This window comes from Glycine max, chromosome 16 (assembly GCF_000004515.6).
Source record: "Glycine max cultivar Williams 82 chromosome 16, Glycine_max_v4.0, whole genome shotgun sequence".
Lineage (NCBI taxonomy): Eukaryota > Viridiplantae > Streptophyta > Magnoliopsida > Fabales > Fabaceae > Glycine > Glycine max.
The window spans coordinates 30937768-30960105 of record NC_038252.2 but is presented as its reverse complement, the minus strand read 5'-3'; the positions used below and the strand labels follow the sequence as shown (position 1 = coordinate 30960105).

At 33.4% G+C, this 22338-nt stretch overlaps 4 protein-coding genes and 1 long non-coding RNA gene across 5 annotated transcripts; 3 read left to right on the top strand and 2 right to left on the bottom strand.

Moving 5' to 3' along the window:
- Positions 1–502: 502 nt before the first annotated feature.
- LOC100804787 (uncharacterized) lies at positions 503–3072 on the top strand. Its single transcript, XM_003547982.5, has 2 exons — positions 503–1390; positions 2150–3072. Exons 1-2 carry the CDS (start codon positions 842–844, stop codon positions 2855–2857), a joined length of 1257 nt encoding a protein of 418 aa, XP_003548030.1. The 5' UTR covers positions 503–841; the 3' UTR covers positions 2858–3072.
- Positions 3073–4519: 1447 nt separating this feature from the next.
- On the top strand, positions 4520–4855 carry LOC106796452 (uncharacterized). Its single transcript, XM_014768738.1, has one exon. It carries the CDS (start codon positions 4520–4522, stop codon positions 4853–4855), a length of 336 nt encoding a protein of 111 aa, XP_014624224.1.
- Positions 4856–7162: 2307 nt separating this feature from the next.
- On the top strand, positions 7163–10612 carry LOC100804257 (mitochondrial phosphate carrier protein 3, mitochondrial). The gene is made up of 6 exons (XM_003547981.5): positions 7163–7796; positions 8199–8560; positions 8902–8945; positions 9490–9704; positions 10125–10249; positions 10340–10612. The coding sequence occupies exons 1-6, from the start codon at positions 7548–7550 to the stop codon at positions 10395–10397; spliced, it is 1053 nt and encodes a 350-aa protein (XP_003548029.1). The 5' UTR covers positions 7163–7547; the 3' UTR covers positions 10398–10612.
- On the bottom strand, positions 8954–15449 carry LOC121173731 (uncharacterized). Its single transcript, XR_005889053.1, has 3 exons — positions 14890–15449; positions 13749–13903; positions 8954–9764 (listed from the first exon to the last, which is right to left on the bottom strand). It is a non-coding gene; the product is annotated as an uncharacterized lncRNA (long non-coding RNA).
- Positions 15450–16943: 1494 nt separating this feature from the next.
- Positions 16944–22320, bottom strand: LOC100803728 (V-type proton ATPase subunit C). Its single transcript, XM_006599348.4, has 11 exons — positions 22039–22320; positions 21848–21916; positions 21556–21683; positions 21359–21458; positions 20050–20117; positions 19820–19961; positions 19499–19615; positions 19167–19292; positions 18718–18801; positions 18545–18624; positions 16944–17367 (listed from the first exon to the last, which is right to left on the bottom strand). Exons 1-11 carry the CDS (start codon positions 22150–22152, stop codon positions 17268–17270), a joined length of 1128 nt encoding a protein of 375 aa, XP_006599411.1. The 5' UTR covers positions 22153–22320; the 3' UTR covers positions 16944–17267.
- Between the last annotated feature and the right edge of the window lie 18 nt (positions 22321–22338).

Genomic DNA, 22338 nt, shown 5'->3' with positions numbered 1-22338 from the left:
ACTAGTAATGTATTTATGAAAAATAAAATATTTTAGTAAAAGTATTTTAATAACTAACTTCTTTATTTCCTTAAAAAAAAGTCACTTTTTTTTATTGTTTTTTAGGTTAAGTAATTCTTTTATTGTTATTCTTATTCAAGATGAAAAAAACTTTAAAAATCAATAATTTGGAAATGGAGGGAGTATTTAATGCTTCTAAGAAAATTATTAGAAAAATTTACAAACTTGTTATACATTTACAATCAAATAAAACATAAAAAAAAATCAATACACACATTATTTATTTATTAAAATTGTATAAAATACTTAAAAATTAAATAAAGAAAATCTTAATTAAAAACATTTTTTTGGTGAATAAATTAAAGACAATTTAGTAAACGTTTTCTTAGGCTGTCAAATGATAAATAAATAAAATCTTTCAAAATCAACATGCAAAGCAAATACCCAAAAAAAAAAAATGTAAAGCAAATACAAAGAGTAGCTTATAGCATGTTCCTGAAGAGTTAAAAAAAAAGAAAAATTAACGAGGTAAGACAAAATTTAATGCGTAGTCCGTGGCTCCCTTGGGCTTCGTCTTCATAGTTTCACAGTTGACAGCATATTTAATTATTTATATACAAACACGGATTGAAGAACGAGGGTTGAAGCCCCAACACGATGAAATGAAGATCGAAAACGCCACATTGAGATCTACTTCTCTTCCTTTTCGCTCACTCACTTAACCCCCCCAACCCTATTCTCTATTCAGATCCCTCTCTACCCAAACCCCGCCACGCGATGCGTTTCAAATCGGAGTCATAAACCCCCGCATCTCGCACGATCCGACGCCGTTTCGTGAAAAATGGGTGCGAGTCAGTCAGTGCAAGTGGTGGAAGACAGCGAAGAAGAAGAAGATGAGAGGAACCTCAACGGGCCCTTGATGGGCCGGGCCCAATTGGGCAACCACATGGTGAAGAAGGTTCTGGAACAGGAGCCCGAGATGCTGCCGTGCCACGCGTCGGCGTCTCCGCTCTCGCCGCAGCTCTCGTCCCTCGGGACGCCGCGGCTCGGCCCCTCGATCAAGGTCTGGGACCCCTACAACGTCCTTGGCCCGCCGCCCCCGCTTCCGTCGCCGCCCGCGCTGTCCCGGAGCTTTTCGGGGAACGGGATGGTCGCCGTGGCGGACGACGAGGCGGTGACGGAGGTTTTCCTGATCAGCCACGGCGAGTGCGAGCTGAATCTGGCGCCGGATTTGGTTGGCGGCCGCTGCCCCGCCGCCGCACTGACGGCCAACGGGAAGCGCCATGCCAGGGCTCTGGCCGTGTTTCTCAAGTCGCAGGGGGTTCGGTTCAGCGCCGTGTATTCGTCCCCGCTGGATCGGGCGCGGTCCACGGCGGTGTCGGTGTGCAAGGTAGTTTTCTCAGTTTGAATGTGCTCAATTGTGTGCAAGTGCACGGATCACTTACATTTTGGAATAGTAGTGTTTGTGTATGTGTGTTCTTGCCATGTGTTTTGAATGCTTCTAACTGCATTTTATGTTTTATAAGCTTTTTTAGAAAGATAAATTAGAATATCTTACAAATTAGACAATAGTGACTTATGTTTGCTTTTAGAGCATTGATTGTTTCTCTTGATGAGATTTGTGTTTTATGTTAATTTTGAACTAATCATGTACTTTGTATTGTAACCGATCCGACTGGCATGGTGTGATCCTAGGTGGGTAAATGCGACATTACATAACATCTATGAAATTGCTGAGGAGAGTGGAGGAAAAACCCATAGATACCACAACTGATTATTACTGTTGGCTTATATTGGATGTTGATTCGTATGAATAAAAGTTATAGATGTTAATCAAAGCAAGATGGAAAAAGTGGAAACGGTAAAAACTTCAATGGCAACTATTATTTTGATGCTTGACATTAAATAATCTTGTTCAGAATGATGTGGTTGAGAGGGTATTCGATAGTTGGAAGGCATGAACAAAATAAACTCCAGAATTACCTAAATCTGCAGTAGCAGCATGATTATTTTACAATGGTCATTTATGTGTCTTAAGTAATTTCACTTCTGATGGTTCATGGTTTGCATAACTGCCAATGAGAAAAGGAATAACTACATTCCAGAATCTCATGCTTGAAATCTTACTCTTTAAAGTTCCAATGAACAGGAAGTCAATTTTTCAGAGGAACAAATTCAATCCACAGATGCTCTTGCAGAGATTAGTCAAGGGAATTGGGAAGGCTGCCTTCGATCAGAAATATATACTCCCGAAATTCAGGGCTTAATTGACAGGTTCCAGCCAGATTTTACTGCACCTTCTGGTGAATCACTTAGACAAGTAGAATTCCGGATGATTCACTTCTTAAATGGAACTGTCCTTGCATTACATGAAAAACTATTAGATTTATCATCACATCAAAATGACAACCAGGCATTTGCACAGAACAACTCCCATGCTCTTCTCACTAACTCACTTCACGACCAAGATGGACCTTCTCTCCCTCCAAACCAATGGGATTTGCTCAACAGGCACCGGCCTCCATTCTCAAGGAAAAAGTCTGGTAAGAGCAGACTACAATTTGTGACAACCACTGGTGATGAAATTGAAGATGAAATTTCTTCTGGCAATGTAAACCACGGAAGTTCTCTGCATAATTCTGGTTTCAGCAGCTTTTCACCAACTGTGTCTTGTATAGGACTATTTACTCATTCTCTGCCAATTAAGTGTCTCCTGACTGGCCTTCTTGGATGTAGCCCTCTGATGTCACATAAGTTTTGCATAGAAGACTCTTCAGTGACTGTGTTGCAGCATTCTCTGAGAACTGGTTGGCAGATAAAAAGGCTGAATGATACTGCACACCTTAGGCTTCTCTAGTTAGGGAAGCTGTACTTAAGAATCTGAATTTTTGGCAATGGTTTGGATATAAATTTAGTTGGTTGTTGATATTCACCTATTCACATGAAATGAGGTCTTTCATTGTAACCTTTATTTATTTCTGCACTGATCTATTCCAAAAGAGGAATGATGCAGGAGTTGGATTGTTGTATTAATTCTTTCTGGTTTGTAGCATTACTGAAGTTGTTGTTATACATCTACATGCCATGTATTTCCATGTGCTTAAAAAGATACAATTGTTTCGGAATTCAATAGCTTTGAAGATAGTATTTTTATCCTAATCTTAGTGATATGACAGTTAAATTTTGTTCTAGAATTATACTTGAACTTTTCTTATGTACGAATAGGACCACTGTCTATAGTCGAGGGATTCTTGTTAGTCAGAGTAGGGTCATCAGCAAAAGACCTCTCATTTTAATTTGTTGCCATTACTGTAGCATGCCGCAGGGACCATGCTACTACCCTTCTGTCATGTGAACCTCACATGGTAGGTAATGATATTTTTTCATCCTTCAAGGATCTGGGATCTAACTAGTTTAGCAACTTCAACCGTGGCCAGTATCGCTTTATAGTACTTTTTGGTTTCAGTGAATTAAATCCTTTGGAAAAGTTTGGTATGTGGAATCTTTAATTTGTTTCACTTTTTTTAGGCATGATACCATTATTATCTGAAAGCTACTTTGAATTTCAACTAATCTAAGTTGAATCAGCTACTCATTTAAAGAGGTAAACTTTTGCTTCTATTATCCTTTTTTTCCTTTGTTCCCAAAGTTCAAACTCAAGACGAAGTGATGTTAAGTCTGTGGAACTAAGATGCACAGGTACAAGTTTAACCATCTTGAAAAATAAAGTACAAGATATGATTCCAAGACATGAAAACTTATGGACCCATTTTAAACTGTAGAACTGACGCAAGTTTTGAATAAATAATACATGTAATGACAATGTAAAATGTTGTATATTGTCATCATCAAAAACTGAAAACTGACATATGTGAAGTTTATTGGCTTATATAATAATTACTTTAAAAGTTATACTAACTATTATTTTTGATTGATTAACAATATAAAAACTTTTACATTACCAGTAAATGCCTTTTATTCTCTTAACGTTTTGTATGTCTCTCTTTTACTTGAGTATACTTAATTTACTCACCGAAAATTTTCAAAACTAGCAATTGATTGGCCGCATCATGGCTCGTGGACTTATGCAAGCCAGGTCACATGGGGTAGGGAAAGCAGCAGCAAAAGGGTTGAAATAAATGGGACCAGTGTATTCAAAAGTCCAAAACCTTCAGCATGTGAAAGAACCTATCATTAGTTGCAGTAGTACATGACTCACGGTTGTGCACAAGTGCATTGTCTACTGCACAGGTTCAATTCCCCTCTCATCCCTTAGAAAAATGGAATCTTTTCTGTACTGATGGCAACAAACAAAATAAAGAGAAACCAAAGGCATTCATAAATACATGTGCAAAGAGACAACAAAAGTTAGAAACATTACATCCCCCCTGCCTTTCCCGTGACGTATTACCAAATTCAAGTATATATTGTCACACATTCACATTGGTAAAGTTCACCAACATTCCCTGACTACATCACTATTTACATCCTTCTGTTTAGCTGAAGTTCTCAGGATTTCATGGCTACTAGCTCCAAGTTATCTTCCTTTGTCTTTGTGCTTGTCGTGTTAGCCAATTCACTAGTTCTCAGCTCAAGTACTGAGCCAACAATTTCAGCTTCTCCAAAACCTTATGTAACAGCACCTGGTATTACCTCTTTTTTTCCCAGGCCAAGTGCTGATAGACCTATGAATTGGGCAGCTCCTCCTGAGGAAGAGGCATCCTCGCCGCCACCAGTGCCAAGTTCTGGTGAGTTTGTTGGGAAGAAGTCTTCCGGTTCATCTAGGTTGGATTGTGCAGCTGCCATTGTTGGCACCCTGCTCTGCAGTTTCTTGATATCTAGCATAGTTGTTTGAGCATTTACCAATTACCATAGGTGATATTTTTCGTAAGATGTCATTTTCTCCCACCAGATGAAGTGTTCTTTCATTCTATTTCTCCTCCATATTTCAATTACTAGCCTTTTAACATGTATAAAATTCATGCCATACCTTAAGAAATTTCTTTGTATTCAGTCTCAATTGTGATCATTTTTGTTCCACATTTCTTTCAATTTGAACCCTTAAAAGTAACAGCTTCAGTCAAATCTGATTATTTTGGTCAATGTGATAAAGGGTGACACAAAAATCTATATTATTAAGATATTATTGAAAAATAAAACATTAACTTTACCACAAATTCTTTATATTTGTGCAACCCAACATTAAAAGGAAAGTACTTTGATTTTTTACAAGATTTTCATTCTCCTAATTCTCTGTCTTGGCTAAAATAAATCATGAATTTATTAACATAACAATTAATTTTCTTAGCCTTCACTAGCATTAACAAGAAATTTTTTGCCAAGAATAATTTTCACTAAGCAACATTTTACAAGTGTAACAACAGGAAACAATCTTTTTACTGAAAAATGTGGTTTTTGTTTTTTGTCAATCATGGCAGTTTTTTTTTACTATCTCAATGAAATTAAACTGAAATTAAATTAAACAAGATAGAGAATCAAAATAAAAAGAAAAAAAGTTAAAGGATAAACAAAAAAATAAATAAAGTTAGATATCCCAATTACTAATTTTATCTCTAAGACACACGTTTTATTTTAATAGATAATAAATAAAAAAATTATATTTCCAATACAAAAGCAAGAATATTTAAATTTATAATATTATTTTCTTTCTTCATTTTCTGTTATGTAACTAAAAAATAACTTTTTCTTTCCCTTTTTTTCCTTCTCTTAATCCAAATACTCTAATGTTTATCTATTTTTTTCACTTTTTATTTTATTTTCCTCTCTCTTTTTTCTCTAATGAAATCAAACATTAAAGGCAAGTATGGATTTCCATTGGGATGGTTTCAAAAGTATATTTAAGAGTAAAACCACTTTGAAGTTATATTTGGTTGCCTCCAAAACTATGTTTGGAAATGGAGATTCGGAGAAAATTTGGAATACTTTTGCAAGCTCAACTTGTAATTTTAAGTTTGCTTATTTTGTCCTCATGTTGAATTCATAATTTTGTTCCTCCATTTTATTTTAAAATAGAAATATTTGGTCATTTTATTTTTAAAATTTTTGTAATTTTAGTTTCACATTTTAAAATAGAGATATATTTTAAAAAATTCACAATTTCGATCCACATATTTTTAAAAAAATCAACAATTTTGATCTAATCTTCAATTTTATTTACATTTTATTTCTTTTGTTTCTTACATTATAATTAATTAAATCATTTTTTATAGAATATGTTAAACCTAAAATTCAATTGGATTAAAATAAAAGAAATAAAACGTAAATAAAATTAAAAATTTAACTAAAATTGAAAATTTCATAAAATAAGAAAATCAAATCTCTCTATTTTAAAAAAAATTAAAATCACAATTTTTTTAAAACAAAAAAACCAAATTTCTCAATTTTAAAATTTAAAATGAAAATATCAAAATTACATTTACACGTTTTAAGTTTAACTCAAACTTAAATTTATAAACTTTAATCCAATCCACCGGTAACGTAGTAAGATGAATAAAAAAACTGAATCATTCATCTTTACTTGGAGCCAAATCCAAGAAACGTCATACAAAATTTGTAATAATACTAGTAAAAAGTTACGTTCCAGAAATTGTAAGTGGAAATCAAAGTCAAAATCAAACTGAATAAAAGTCTGAAAACTGAAGGAACCATAGGGGAAGGTGGCGTTTATTGATCTTTCCAAGATTCGACCACTTAGTTTACTGCCGCCGCCTGATTGGTGTACTTTCCAAACTGTATGGAACTAGAAACATATGTCTCTCTCCGTATCTGACTTTCTATTGTCACTCCTTAATTGATTTGTCTATTTTTTTTTTTTTTATATTGTCATGCTGCACCTTTAAAATTATACTATTTTAATTATTTTTAAAATTAAATGTTATTATTAAATATTAATATAACTTTCATGTTATTTTGATAGGATAGTAAAAAATGAAGGGATAGTAGACAAGCTAAATTCATGCCTCTTACTCTCAACAATTGACACCTCTTAATGATATCACATATTCATACACCAAAGTTGAGCATTTTGACCCGAAATCTGTTTGACCAAATTCTTTCAAAGTTGAGCATTTTGACCCATAACAAATTTGAAATTGCAGCCATATTCAGAGAAATAAAAAGGCACTGTAACCTATAAGTGATCAACTTTTATTCCAATTTTGTTTGGATAAAAGTAAATTGCATGCGTATATTATCATAAACTCCAACTTGGTTGGTCTTTCTTTCCTCTATGTTGTAGAAGTCGTGAAAGGCTCAAACTGCCACGAAGATTCGCGCGACGACATTTTTGTCATGTTGGGGATATAAAACCCGCAAGAGATGAAAATAGTTTCCTTCTAAAAGCAGAACAACTAACACACCACAATTTCTTTCATTTCTTCTCTCTTTAGTTGCTCTCTTCGAACAACTTAAACTCTTTTTTTCACCTAGGAGTCTAGCTCAGTTGTGATTTCCTAGTTCTTGAGTTCGATTCCTTCGAATCAAAACATAAACAGTGCCATTGATCTCTATCATTGTTCCATTCCTTGATGGCTCCCGTGGACTCTGACACTTTGGGGCGCCATTCTCTGATTCCGAGCTACCTCTATTCCTCTCCCTCGCCGCAGAAGAAGAAGATGGAGGCTTCGAGTTTCGCCATTCATTCTCCGAGAGAGAATCGAAATATAGAGATGTTTTCGCCGTCGTTCTATGCTGCTTGCACCGTTGGTGGAAGCCTCAGCTGTGGCCCCACTCACACCGGCATCACACCTCTTGACGTTGTCAAATGTAACATACAGGTATCACTCTCTCCATAACCCTTTTGCCTGCCAATGCATTCTCTCATATTCAATTTTCATGCCTCACTTCAATCAAAATTGAAAACAGAAAATATTTTCTCCATACGAATGTAGATAGTTTTGATGTATATCCATAATGGTATATTTGTATTGCCACTGCAATTCTAGCTACATTTGAATTTCACTAACTGCAACCAGGATCATAGCCGCAAAAAAACAATTGCTAACTTTTAAGTGAGTTGGTGCTTGAATTTCACTTTAATCTTTAGAAAGCACTTATGCATTTGAATTTCACTTTAATCTTTAGAAAACACTTATGCATTTTTTGTCACAAAAAAACAATAGCGAACTTTTAAGTAATTTGGTGCTTGATTTGTCTGTTAACATTAAGTTAGTTTTCAGATTGACCCTGTCAAGTACAAGAACACCAGCACTGGATTTGGAGTTATGTTTGAGGAGCAGGGACTAAGGGGCTTTTTCCGCGGGTGGGGACCTACCCTTGTTGGTTACAGTGCTCAGGGTGCCTTCAAATATGGATTCTATGAGTTCTTCAAGAAGTACTATTCTGACATAGCTGGTCCAGAGTATGCAACCAAGTACAAGACATTGATCTACCTAGCTGGATCCGCATCTGCCGAGTTGATTGCAGGTGTTGCTCTTTGCCCATTTGAGGCAGTGAAGGTCAGAGTTCAAACTCAGCCTGGTTTCGCTAGAGGCCTGGCTGATGGGCTACCAAAGTTGGTCAGAACTGAAGGAGTCTCAGGGTATGATTATGATTTTATAAATGTTTTTAATTAACTCTTTCCGTTGTTTTGGTAGTAGAAGGTGGTGTCAAGGGATCTAGATTCCCTGCAATTGCTTTTCCATGCATTCGCACAGTTAGCAACACAAAATCATCGAATGAAGATCAAACAGTTCATATTTTATATCAGTAAATCGAACATGCTTTCGAATTTTGAGTTAGCTGTTCTATTACAATGCATTGACTGCATGAATGTGAGAAAAAATTGACTACACCTAATCCCTTTCTATGAAGGTGTATATGTTATTCATGATTCATACTCTTACTAGGATAAGCTTATAATGAAATGTCATATGCTTTCAGGTTGTACAAGGGAATTGTTCCTCTATGGGGAAGACAAGTTCCATGTAAGTTCCCCCCCATCGTATATTCTGTAGTTTGCACTTTGCACCATAAAGTCCTTTTTTCTTTTTGCTGAATTGGCTGCTCATGTGTTGCCTATTTTAGTTTATTAAGTCATATTCTTTTTTTACAAAAAAATGTCACTTTGTTTTTATTTTGTTTCCTGTTGTCTGTAATATATGTTGTAGATTAAGTCCCAATTTGACCACAAAAAGTCTGCTAACATACTATTTTTTTTCTGGGGGATACTGGTTGGTATTTTGCTTTCTTATGTGTTATTAAAACTCGGTAGGATTTATATAGTAGTGTTTGCCATTTTCCTATGTAGTTAGTGAAACAATATGGTAACAGTGAAATTTAATAAGTTCTTATAAGGACTAATCTGAAAACTTGTCATCATACAAAATCTTATCAATGATTCCTTTTTGTGTTTTTTCCCCTCTTTATAGGAGTTCCCTTGGAAAATTGCTAATCTGTTGTCATTTTTTGATGATTTTGGATGCAATTATATATCATTATTTAGAGTGTATATAATTTTCCTTCTTGCAGATACAATGATGAAATTTGCTTCATATGAGAACATAGTTGAGATGATTTATAAGCATGCCATCCCCAAACCAAAATATGAATGCAGCAATTCCCTGCAACTAGGTGTGAGCATTGTCAGTGGATACATGGCTGGTATATTGTGTGCCACTGTCTCTCATCCCGCTGATAACCTCGTCTCTTTCCTGAACAATTCCAAAGGGGCAACGGTTGGTGATGTAAGTGCCTGGTTTGATGTACAATCAATGTTGTTTGTTTTTGGTCTTTTGTCTGCATAACTGCATTTGAAAAAAAAAAGTATATAATATAGGAAAAAAAGGACTTACCTCATAGAAGATGATTGATGCAATTAATTATGTATTTCAAGATGGTTGGTACAATTTTCTTAACTGCATCAATCATGTTCTATGAACTGCTCCATTTTTATTTGAAGATAGAGAAATCAGGAAAAAAAAAAAAAAAGTACATAGGATATGCACTAATCACAAACAGTCACTCATACCAACGGTGATTCTGTGTAAAAAATTACTGCATAAAAATTAAATTAAAAAAAAATCATACTTGTAAGGTTTCATAGTTTTAATGGAAAAAAACACATTCCTGGAGTACTGAATTTTTTATTTCTTTCTAAAATGCAGGCTGTAAAGAAGCTTGGATTATGGGGTCTGTTTACCCGTGGTCTTCCTCTTCGTATTCTTATGGTTGGAACTCTCACTGGAGCACAATGGGGAATATATGATTCATTCAAAGTTTTTGTGGGGCTGTAAGTTTGCACCATTTGCTAGCTGATCATGGTTTATGTGATCATGGTATTCATTTGGATATGGTAATGAAATTCTTTTTTTCTTATCAGGCCAACCACTGGTGGTGTTGCTCCTGCTGCTGTTCTTGCTCCCGCTTCTGCTGCTTAGCTTGCAAAGGTGTAAAATCTCCAATGGATTAGCAAGATAACACTTCGATAGTTTTGTTTCAGAAACACAGAAAACCAGCGAATGTAGGGACCATAAATATTCAGAGAACTTCTGAAGTTGATAGATAAGGAACTTTATATATAGTGAAAGAGAATGCTACATGTTTTTGAGATCTTGGTTAAGGAATAAAAAAATTAGAAAGGTTTATAAAAAAAGTGTCTTCATAATAAATCTTAAAACTTTATGTATATCATTTTTTAATCAATGTCCTGATAACCCTGTTTTTTGTAATTAAGATTAATAGTGTAGTTCACTACCGATCGTTGAATTTAAATTTAAACATTATTTTAGGATCTCTTGTATTTTATTTTATTTTTTCTTTTAGATATTAGGATCGAATAAATGATACTTTAATCTTTAAAATTATGATTTGTTTTCATTTTAGTCCTTAAAATTAATGGAATTCAATAAAAAAAAATCTAAACTTTGATTCGTCATATATTTATTTTAGTCTAAAGTTACATATATGTGATTTATGTAATAATATTAACACATGCTCTCGGACCAAATAATAAGTGGTTAAATTTACAGCTTAGACGCAAACAATTGTAGTTTTAGAGACTTTTGTGAATTTCCTTAAATCTAAGGACTAAAGTTACAATGAATTACAATTTTAGAACTAAACTAGCCATTTACTATATAAGAATCTTCAGTATGACAGGATGAAAACAATTGATTATAAATTTTATAGTCTTGATTGATGGAAAAATAGTTTGACTATCCAAAGAAAATGATCCAATGAGTGCAAAACTCTTAACCATGGATTAGATTTAAGATATCAATCAATAATATAATTATCAATGAATAAATTTATTAGGAAAATTATAACAATAAATTGATAATTTAGATATAAAATTATAAATTAAAAGTATTTGTTAGGCTGAAAGTGATATAAAAAATACAAAATAAAATGTTTCACAAAAAGTTTATCACCTAAAAACTGAATTTTGGTCCTAATTTATTGCTAATATTTTGCTAAATATTTTTTCATCTATTAATTTTTCTCCTACAGAAAATAATGTCTGTGATTCTCTATATCAATTTTACATATAAATATTCTAAATTACTAATTCAAAGTATGTATTTAGTGAGAAAATTATAAGAGTGAGAGAGTAGTAATCTTCACTATCCATTCATAAGACAAAAAGTCCCCTTAAAAAAACTAAAAGTTATTTAATGTCAAATGATTATTTTAAAGGGGGTTCAAATATTTTTTTTTCTGTAATATACTATTTTTTGTCTTTATAATTTTTTTTCTTTTCAAAATGGTCCTGGTAAAATTTCTTTTTTCTAATTTGCTCCTTATTATTTTAGTTTAGTACTTCTAATAATTTTTTTCTGGATTTTGTACTTGTAATATGTAGATAATTTATTTATAGTCCTTATCAAATATTTTTTAAATGAATGAATTCAAAGTGAACAAAATATTAGAGTGACTAAAAGAATAGATATATTACGAGGTACAACAAAATAATAAGACCAAAACAAAAATAAATATAAAAATTATTTAGCAAATTTTTTTTATAAGAAACATATTTAAGTCTTTAACAAATTACATTTATTGTAAAACTTGTATAATTTTTAGAACAAATTACACCCGCACTCGCACCATGAGTTTTTCTCAAATCATACATAATATTTTTTTCTATTTCTACACTAACATCTCTTTATGTTTTAAAACATTACAATAACACTTGTTTATATGTTTAAAAATATTACACTGGCATTTCTCATATATTATACTAACATTCTCTACAATAGAATGGAGATGATTATGATGATTTAAAAAAATGTTTATATAATTACACAAAACTTTAGGAATAGTTAGTGTAATTTATTCTAATTTTTATGTTTTAATTTCCACTACTTATAACAACATATATTGAATAATATACATATTTTTTCATATAATTTTTGTATGTTTGGCATCCTATTTCTATCTTGAGGGGAGGTCCACCTGTTTCCCATTTGTTTTTTTAGCAAATGATGCTTTGTTGTTCTGCAAGGCCATGGTGGATCAAGTGCAAGTTGTTTCCTCACTTTCATAACTCTTCAGATGGATAGAAGAGAAACTATATGTGACAATTCAGTATATTAGTGACCATAGCCTTCTTATAGTGTGTTAACCTAATACGATTTACATTATCCCCTAATGGGTCAACACTGACATCTACTCATTTAAGTCTATATCATCTGATTTAGTTGTCTAACGGACTCACTTAATTTGATCACATAAAATAAAACTCACTAATGATAAATAATTAATATAATTGTCTTGTAATATTATCCCACATTAATTATTGGAATAGAATATCCCAACAATCTCTCACTTGATCTATATATTGTAACAATTATATCAAAAATAAGTGTGCATCTATATGTTATTTGCCTTCAGACTTCCACCTTAACAACCTGGTCCATCTCATGTATCAATAATGGAATCATTGCGACTTTTGTCACTACAACAAATGTAACTAGACCCCAATGACCACTATATCAGTACACTCAATGACATAGGTCAATATGGATAAGCAGCATGAAAATTACATGTAATGTAATCTTAGTCATGTCTATTTCCAACTGATACAAACTTTATTCTTAATAGAGATGTATCCAAACACAACATAAATATTGCAAACAAAACAAACTGATAAGGAAGTGATAAAATTTAACTTTATTTCTGCAGAAAATCCAAACAACTGAATGTTTGTAAACCATAAGATATAAAACATAAATAAGACTCCCACTAAACTAAAGTACTATCAGGAATTACACTCATATGAGCAGTGTGCTCATGAAAAATTTTAAGTGTCATACCTTTATTAAGTGGATCAACTAGCATGGAATGAGTCCCTATATGTTTTATACAAATTTGTATTTTTTGAATTCTTTATTTAACAACTAAATACTTTATGTCAACAAACTTTTACTTGGTTGAATCCTTAATAAGATCAAGATATTGTTTCAAAAAACACCCGATGGTTACTTAATGCTGACAACAATAGGCAAATTAGTTACAATAATTTAGCAATCATAAATTCTAGTATGATGTCTCATAGCAAAATGTGGATCCTTATGTGGAGTGATTACTATTAAGACATTCTGAAAAAATCAAAGTCAAAATACCTAATGATCTCTAAATTTCTAGACTTCTGATATGAAAACATGTAGTTTCTTGTTCTCTTCAATTAACGTACAATGCGCTTTACTACTCTCTTGTTGTCTTCAATAAAGTAACCATTACAAAATTAAATGCAATAAATAACAATTAAAAGTGATCATTGAACCAACCTTTTGAAAGCAGACATAATGATAAAGGAGTCATCCTTCCACTCAGGCATGAATTCCAATGCTTCTTTTAGTAATGTCAAAAAAATACCTCCATGAGTCTTTATTCTTGATCTCAACCACTGTATCCGCAATAGGAAACATCCCTCTGTTTGCATCTAGTCAAACAACAAAAAGTAAGATACCTCCCAAAGGACCTTTTAAGTGGCATCCATCAACACCAAACCATGGTTTACACCCTCTTACAATGCCCTTATTGATTGCACCAATGCAGACAAAAATCATTTTAAATTAGGGGTTCTTTGACACCCTAGGCTCCATACTCAATTTGATTATACTTCTTTTATTGTTATGTCTAACAACAACTGCCTATGGTGGCAAATCATTATATGATACATCATGTATACCATTATTTGTTTTAAGCACTTTTCTCTTAGCCAGATACAATTGCATATCATTTGAAGGTATAATTCCATATTTTTCAAGTAAGACTTGCCTCATTGTAGGGTAGCTAATATGTGGATCAACAACCAATAAACTTGCAAGCTTCTTAGCAATCCAAGTTGAGTTTGCATCAGAGTTCTTCATTGTTCTAATGCATGTGTGTCTACCTTCATAGGACTTTATCTGATAAGTTTCTTTGTCTACAGCTGGAGATGCATGGATCCTCCATATGCACTCATTGTAGGCTGTAGAGTGGTATTAAACACCACTTGGAACTTGCAATCGTATGAACTATGAACATGAGGGGATTAAGATTTTTATTGACTTTGATTCCTCAATTCAGAAAGATTTTGTTGTCAGCTTTTGAATGTCCACACGGTGGTATCAATTGCAGATTGCGGAAAATGGCGGAAAGCCAATAATCCGCTATATACATATAGTAAATAGTATTTGATATATACCAATTATATATGTATAAAATATAGAGCAGTATGCAACTAAAAACAAAATACATAAAAATTGGCAACTAAATTTCCTTTTGTACATGGTATATGTCTAATTTACAAATTTTAAAAATTTAGTAAATAGTAATATTTTACTGGTACCATGTATCAAATTTTCCCTTAGTAAAACAAAATTCTTAAAACATTGGTGCAAACCCAAGGTCCATAATAATAACTTAATAAGAAAAGGGGTGCACCTGGTCAAAACAAGTAACTAACTGCCTATGTGGCAAGACTGCAAGAGTAGTGGGGCGGTGCGTGTGATGCAATGTTCAAGGAAAGGAGTATTTGAAGGTTGGCTGGAATTAGTTGGGATTTGGGAGAGAATTGGGCTCTCTTGAATTTGCCCAAATTGTTGCTTTCTTTTTAATCTCCAGCATTGGTATCTTGTATTTGATACAGACTTGGATTTCCATTAAATAGCAATCAATCTGTGTTTTTGCATTTTTCCTTCTTGGTACCTATCAAACATTCTTTTAGAAGCATGATTTTACTTTGAGAGTTCTGGGATTACCAATCATTTACATAATTAGCACTTAGCCATAGGATATTGTGCTTGAATTCTCACGTATACTTGTGCCACTGCAGGGTGCAAAAGGTAGTGCAAGTTTGAAATTTAATACTGAAAAGGAGATATTTGATTTCCTAGACTTCCCTTGTCTTGAACCACATGAAAGAAATCTCTAAGTATACAAATGGTTAGTAAGAAATCTCTTGCTTGCTCTCTGCATTCAACCTTTTAGAATATGTTGATGCATTTAGCAAATGGCTTTTCGTTTTATTGGCAGGGTGCTGCTTTGTAAATAAATATACTTGTAGGATACAATTCCCTTATCTGATTTAATATATATTTTTTGTACAAAAAATGGCTCTATAAGATGAGAGCAATTTTTCTCGTAAAAAAAAAAGAGCAACTTTTCTGTAGGCTTTGTTTAAAATGCATTATAAGTTAATCGTCATGACTAACATGAGTTGAAATTTAACACGGTGATCACAAAAGGTTGGAACAAAAAAGCTGAGCTTACTAATTCAGTGGCTAAATATTTTTTAAATTCAATGACTTAATTTAGTCATGGTTTAAACAGGAACAAAATGAAACATAAATGGCAGCTAATAGGGGTCAACAACGATACTTAAAAATGTGATTATACGATTCGTCACACGGATCCTGTCCATTGTTTTTTTAATGAAATGTAAATTAGTGCCCATTTGATTTAGAACAGAGCAAAATTAACTATGTTGGGATATATTTTAAACCGGTGGTTGTAATTGACATATGTGGGTAAATTTATTTGAATCACGTTTATGTTGAAATTATGTTTTTGTTGGACAGTGTAAAAATTGATTTTCCAATTTTAAAACACAGGGAAAAACAAAACTAGTCGCAAGTCATCTCATAGTTTATTTAACTAATTTATAAACTTTTTATTAAATTGGAAATGTTCTAAACATAGATTGTTTCACCAACTTGTAATTTTTTTGTTATTAGAAATATTTGAATTTATAACTTAAATTCTCTATTATTATTTCATTTTATCGTTAATATTTTAATAAAATTTCTCATTTACTGTCTCATTTAATATTACATTATTTATTTTAGCCAAATTTATCCTTTAATAATCATTATTCAGTTTATTCATTACACTATTTTAAAATTCTCCTATAATATATTTAAACCAAAAATATTTTAACAAAAAAATGGTAAGTTCAAAATCAACTAAAGTCTAAAACAATAATTAGCAAAACAAAATATTTTATCTATAAAATAAAAAACTATAAATAATATAAACATTTTCGCTTATCAAATAGTTACTGCTAATTTTACCAAATTATTATAATACAATGAAGTTAATAGTTTTCAACAACTTTGGCTAAACTTTTCAACTTTGAACTAATTTTTAAACTCAGTTATATTATTATTTTTAACAAACATTGCTTTTAAGTATTTTAAAATGCTTAAATACCTATTAATAATTGGTCAAATAAAGTGATGTTGGAAGTTCAAATCATATAGTTATAAAGATTTATCTCCACTTTAATTAAATATTTAATGAAATTAAATATTTAAATTAATAAAATTATATTTAATTACAAAAGTCACCTCAAGTATCTACAAAAGATATAAATTATAATTTAGTTATCATAATCTACATCTAATATAAAAATTCTAAACATCGCATGGGTACAAAAACAATTTAATCTATATGCAGACGAATAAGTATTAAGTTACTCAAAATGTAATTTTAAAAAATTCAAGACAATTAAAATATTATATGATATATTGTAGATATTTAACAGGAAAATACAAAGATTCTAACTCCTCGAGTCGCACAATCACATACGATCGAACATAATGAGACAACTCAACATACAAGTTGCTAATGATCAAAACTTGATACCACAAAACTACACTTAAATTCACCAGATCCTTATCCTTCTGGAAACTTCAATACGCTCAAATTATATATATATATATATATATATATATATATAAAAGAATTGAACATGACCCTTATGTACAAGGAATCTTTCGCTGACCCTGAAACGAGACAGGGCTTGTTTCTGGGTGCTGCACTCAAACAAGATTGATAGTGAAGGAGACATAAGGGTGGGCATCAGCATCACCTGCTAGGCCAGCCATCCCAACTCCTTCGTCCTCAGTCTTCCAGTAAGCACTGCAGGGAAAATATGAAAGGAACAATAACAATATGAGCACATGTGACATTAAAGAGTTATAAAAAAGTTGAGAACAAGAAAAAAAGAATATATATATATATATATGTGTGTGTGTGTGTGATAGATAAATAAAGGAACTATGAATACGGCCTATGTACATCAAAATATTATGGGGAAGCAAGTTCTGATGAAAAATATGTCATAGGAATTGCTGATTGAGTTTCTGTGCATGTTGTTCCATAATGCTAGTATACCGCCATCATATTACAGGGGTAGGATTAAAGTAGAGTTCAAATCAATTCATCTGGATCTGGGCATGAGTAGAGCAAAAGTAGCAATAGTAATAGTAAAAGCAACAGACAAAGTGAGAAAAAAAAAAGTGAGGAAATTGAATTTTTCGGTTTCCCAATAATAATGGGTTGGCAATGCCTAAAAAATTTGAATGCAATTATTAAGATAGAATATGTGGCAGTATAGTGTAATGACGTGGACAGTGTTTTAGATTGATGCTTCCTTGAAAAAGGAGCATCAGATTTTTGGAGAGAAATCATAGGAATTTGACAAGCAGCATCGTTGGCAAGGCATGCACAATGTGACAGAGTACAGATTAACCAAAGCAGCAACAAATTTCTTTTGTTTACTTTCTCTCTTTTAATCTGGTTATTAGTCAAGGATTATGATGATTGATTAAGAAATCACCAAATATGGTAGTACTCTCTTTGATGTCAAAGCATGACGCATCTTGCCTTTACCAAATTTTATGAGGAAGATGCATGAAACTGTAAAATAAGACACTGCCCAACACATCCAGTGACAAAAAATTATAGAAGCATAAGTTTTCTCAAAAGTCAAAAGCATTGTTTTTTCATATCTAATAGAAGTAAGAGAACCAACAATTTGTTGGACCAATAAGTACTGGACTCAATCCCCTTAAGCAAGGTCTCGGGTCGAGACTTGTGGATGGAAAAACCGTGGTTGGGAGGAAGACCTCACTAAAGGTAACCAGCCAAGTTTCCCGGCGAGATTAGTCATCACCGCACCAATGTCATGGTGACCCAAAAAAAAGAAGAGAAGAGAAGGATCTTGACCCCAATCATGTCTGTGCTTTTGCGGGTATAAAAATTACTTAAGTATATCTATTTTAAGCCATACACTAAACAGAAACAAGCCACTCACCTGTTTGAGCTATCGCTCAACCCTTCAAGGATAGAACGTACTTTCTTCTCTGCTTTGACTGATGGAGCTAAAACACATGCCTGGAATGACCACAAGAATCAAGGATAAGTGATAAAATATTCGAAGAAGGAAAAGATGAAGCTGAAAGCTGTTGTACAGAAGGGTATATCTACCAAGAAAGATGGTGGAAGACCATATCTCAGAATGCTCTCGGTAAATACACGCACTGCACAAAAGTGCATCCAGGAGCTGAAAACCTTCAGGGAAAAAAAAGAAAAAATAACAAATCAGAAGAGTCACAGCATTTACGATAACAGGGCAAGCACAAGAGATCACAGAACTTATTCACATTTTATGATAGTGAGAGCAACAAAATTGTCAAAGTCAACAAACACAAGAAATTTAAATTGAAAAACTAAAGGCCGCTCAAACATGCCAGCAGTGGTTAGTCAAGGAAAACAAATCAACATATAAGAAATACAGGATGCAGATAGTCAAGTAATTGACCATTATTCTTTTCATCATCTGCTTGGTTTCTTCCTGCTATCTGTAAATTCTGCATTGTAATATTCTGGGCATATATTCTACAAATTAAATGAAGTGACATATAAATGAATAATACCTCTCCATAACTTGTATAACACCACTGCAATAGAGAACCCCTCAAACTTTCCTGATCTTCCACCAATTTCTCTAACTCTTGCTTCCTGCTGTCGTGTGATTCGGGACTGTATTCGAAATCACGAATCTGAACATGTGATATAAAATTCGATTAAAATACTTCTCATCAACTCATGAATTGATATTGCATACTTGGCATAACATGCCCCATGTTTTCCCATCCCACATATTTCCATAAACAAGTTACAGGATGCAAATCTGTAAAAGGATATATGAATTATGCCAATCCTAACAAATTGAAGACAGTATATGCAACTTAAGAAAAGTACTTACTTGGAACCCTTCTTCCCGTGCACTAGTTCTAAAATTGTCTGCAACACGACTGAAGAGTGTTACAGTATAAAGAGCATATTCGTTATCCTCATACAACTTCTTGGAAGACCTGGGAACCTAAAATACTTATTGTAATCAGAATAAAAAATAAATCAAGGAAAATCAGAAATATTTAAGTTAGATAACATGGTTGTACTATTTATAAATTACAAAGATTGTTTTCATTAATCAAGAGAAAAATATTGTGAATCACCATTTATAGTAATCTTGGGGAATTAGCAACAGAGATTTGAGTATATGAACAGAGAAGGTAACTCTTACCACATAGTTTGTCAAGATTTCATAACTAGAGAGCCAATCCTTCTGTGAATACTTGGGAACAATTGCCAGAAGGGTAGTTAAATTTTCTGAAGTTATAATATCCTCAGGTTTTACCAAGTCGGAAAGATCACGGACAGCTAAGCTAAAAACAGGCAAATAGGTCATTTAAGTCAGCTAAGAAATATGTATTATATTAAAAGTCATGATTGGTCAATAAATAACATTCACACCTTCCAGTTTGCTTTCGGTTGATGGCATTAAGCTGACTGCGGATATTGTTATACTCGGAAACACGAACCTGACATAAAACACATAGATTTAAGGGGAAAATAGAAATTTTAATTTGCATTGTGCAAAATGGGGATTCTGTATTTTCCTTTGTTCATCAGCAAAGAACAATGTCATTCTTTTTATTTTTTAGGGAGCAGAAGGGAGGGGGGAATGGAACAATTTTAGCAAGAACTTCTGACATTGTTCATCAGTCAAAATATTAAAAAATTTGTTGTGCTTTATTAAGAAATTGACATCTTTCCCATTGTGGGTCATAAGGATTAGAGCAAGAAGGAAAAGACAGGTAACAACAGTATTGAGTATAGACTATAGATAACATGATAACTGATAATAGGGGGTGTAGCATAATGCTCTTAGTTTTACTATTTAAGTCGTGTAGTATTACTAGTACAAGCTCGAAGCTCAGTAGAAATAAGACTAAAATTATTAAAAAAGAATTCATAGCCTATCGTACTAGTTTCTGACTGAACCCTAACAAAATGTGATAAATTGAGGTCCTCAGTCTAGAATAAGTCATGAAATAAAATGAGTCTATGCATAACATACAGAGAACTTCATGAAGAATGCTACTAGCAAGAGAAGGCCTGAAGGTTGATGACTCTCCAATGAAAAGCTAAGAAAGGTAAACACACACACGAAGCTCAATATTGTCAACTCTGCATCATTTCTGTCTTTTATCAATTACAAGCTTGCAGAAATTACAATATTGACTAACTGTGCATGAGGACAAACATCCCATGCTAAACGATAAAGCATGAGCAGTATTAAATTATGTTAAGATAAGACACCACCACATTGGGTTGCATGAAACCTAATGTAGTGTGTAAAGACCATGTTAAAACAGAACTAACCCATTTGGCATGATGGGCATTAGCAACTCTGTTGAATTTATGCAAGTGTAGGATAAGCACTACTACTACCATGAAAGTAACCGTTATTTAATCTCTGTCACTGTAAGCTACATGGTCAGAGTGCCAAAGCCATAAGAAAAAAAACCTATAAAAGCTTATCTCTACACTTGTTCATCTTCAACAAAATTAAAGTATTATCAATCCGTTACCTTCAGGCATCAATCAAGAAGAAAAGAAAAATCAAAATGCCCAGCAATAAGAAAGGACTTGACATTCCTCAATAGTAAGCAAGACCATTAAATCACCGACCACGTAATATACATCACTGTACAGAAATCGCTTACGCATTTGGCACTCACACAAGCTAATTAAATTATGTCTAAGAAACATGAATAACCTTGAGATCATCCTCAATCTTTGCCACCTGACCGTGAATCCCATCGATAATCTCCTTCAATGGCGACATAGTCGGGTACCTCGCTTCATCCCAAACAAACCTGCATCCACCACAAAAACACTAAATCCCCATCATCACACAACACAACAACAAGATCACCAGAAACAGATCACAGATTCGATTCCAATCCAACAAACCGCGTCAAGTAGGAATCAACGGGGACTCCATCCACCGTCAAACCACTGCTCATCACGCCCGACACTCTCTCCAGCTCCTCAATCTGCCGCCTTATCTTGTGCGACACTCCCTCCACGAAACTGTTCGACTGCACACACACACACACAAACAGATCAAGCAAAATGAAACCAATAAACAAACAAGGCGCAATTGCAGCCACAACATAACCACATTTATCCGCAATTTTCCACAATATCAAGGATCGCAACGAAAACGGTGAATGTTTTTCGTGTGATTGGGAATTGTACGTACCTTGACGAGATCGTCGCTGAGGGAGAGGAGGGAGTCTAGGGTTCCGACCCGGAGATTGGGGATATTGAACTGCGAATTTGGAGGGAAAATGAAAATGAGAAGAAAAGGAAGAGACGCGGTGGTTGTTTTGTTGGTTATAAAAAAAAATGTGATGTGAGAGAGAGAGAGAGAGAGAGAGAGAGAGAGAGTACTCTGTAAAGAGGAGTGTCGAAGGAGTGTTTGGAGATTTGTTCCTGCAATTTGTTCCAGAGAGTGGATGCGGAATTTTGAACGGGGAGAGACACTACCCAATATCTCGTCGCCATAAGGCCTGTGAATCTGAACGATCACGCGGGGAAATGAAAATGTAGAGAGTGTTTGTCTGTGTGTGATGGAAATTGGGAATGGATCGTGTTTTTGCTGATTTGTGTCTGGAGGAGAAAAGAAAAGAGATGAAAATGAAAACAAACTACAGACAGCAATAAACACGGAGAAGTAGGAAGAATTTTTAA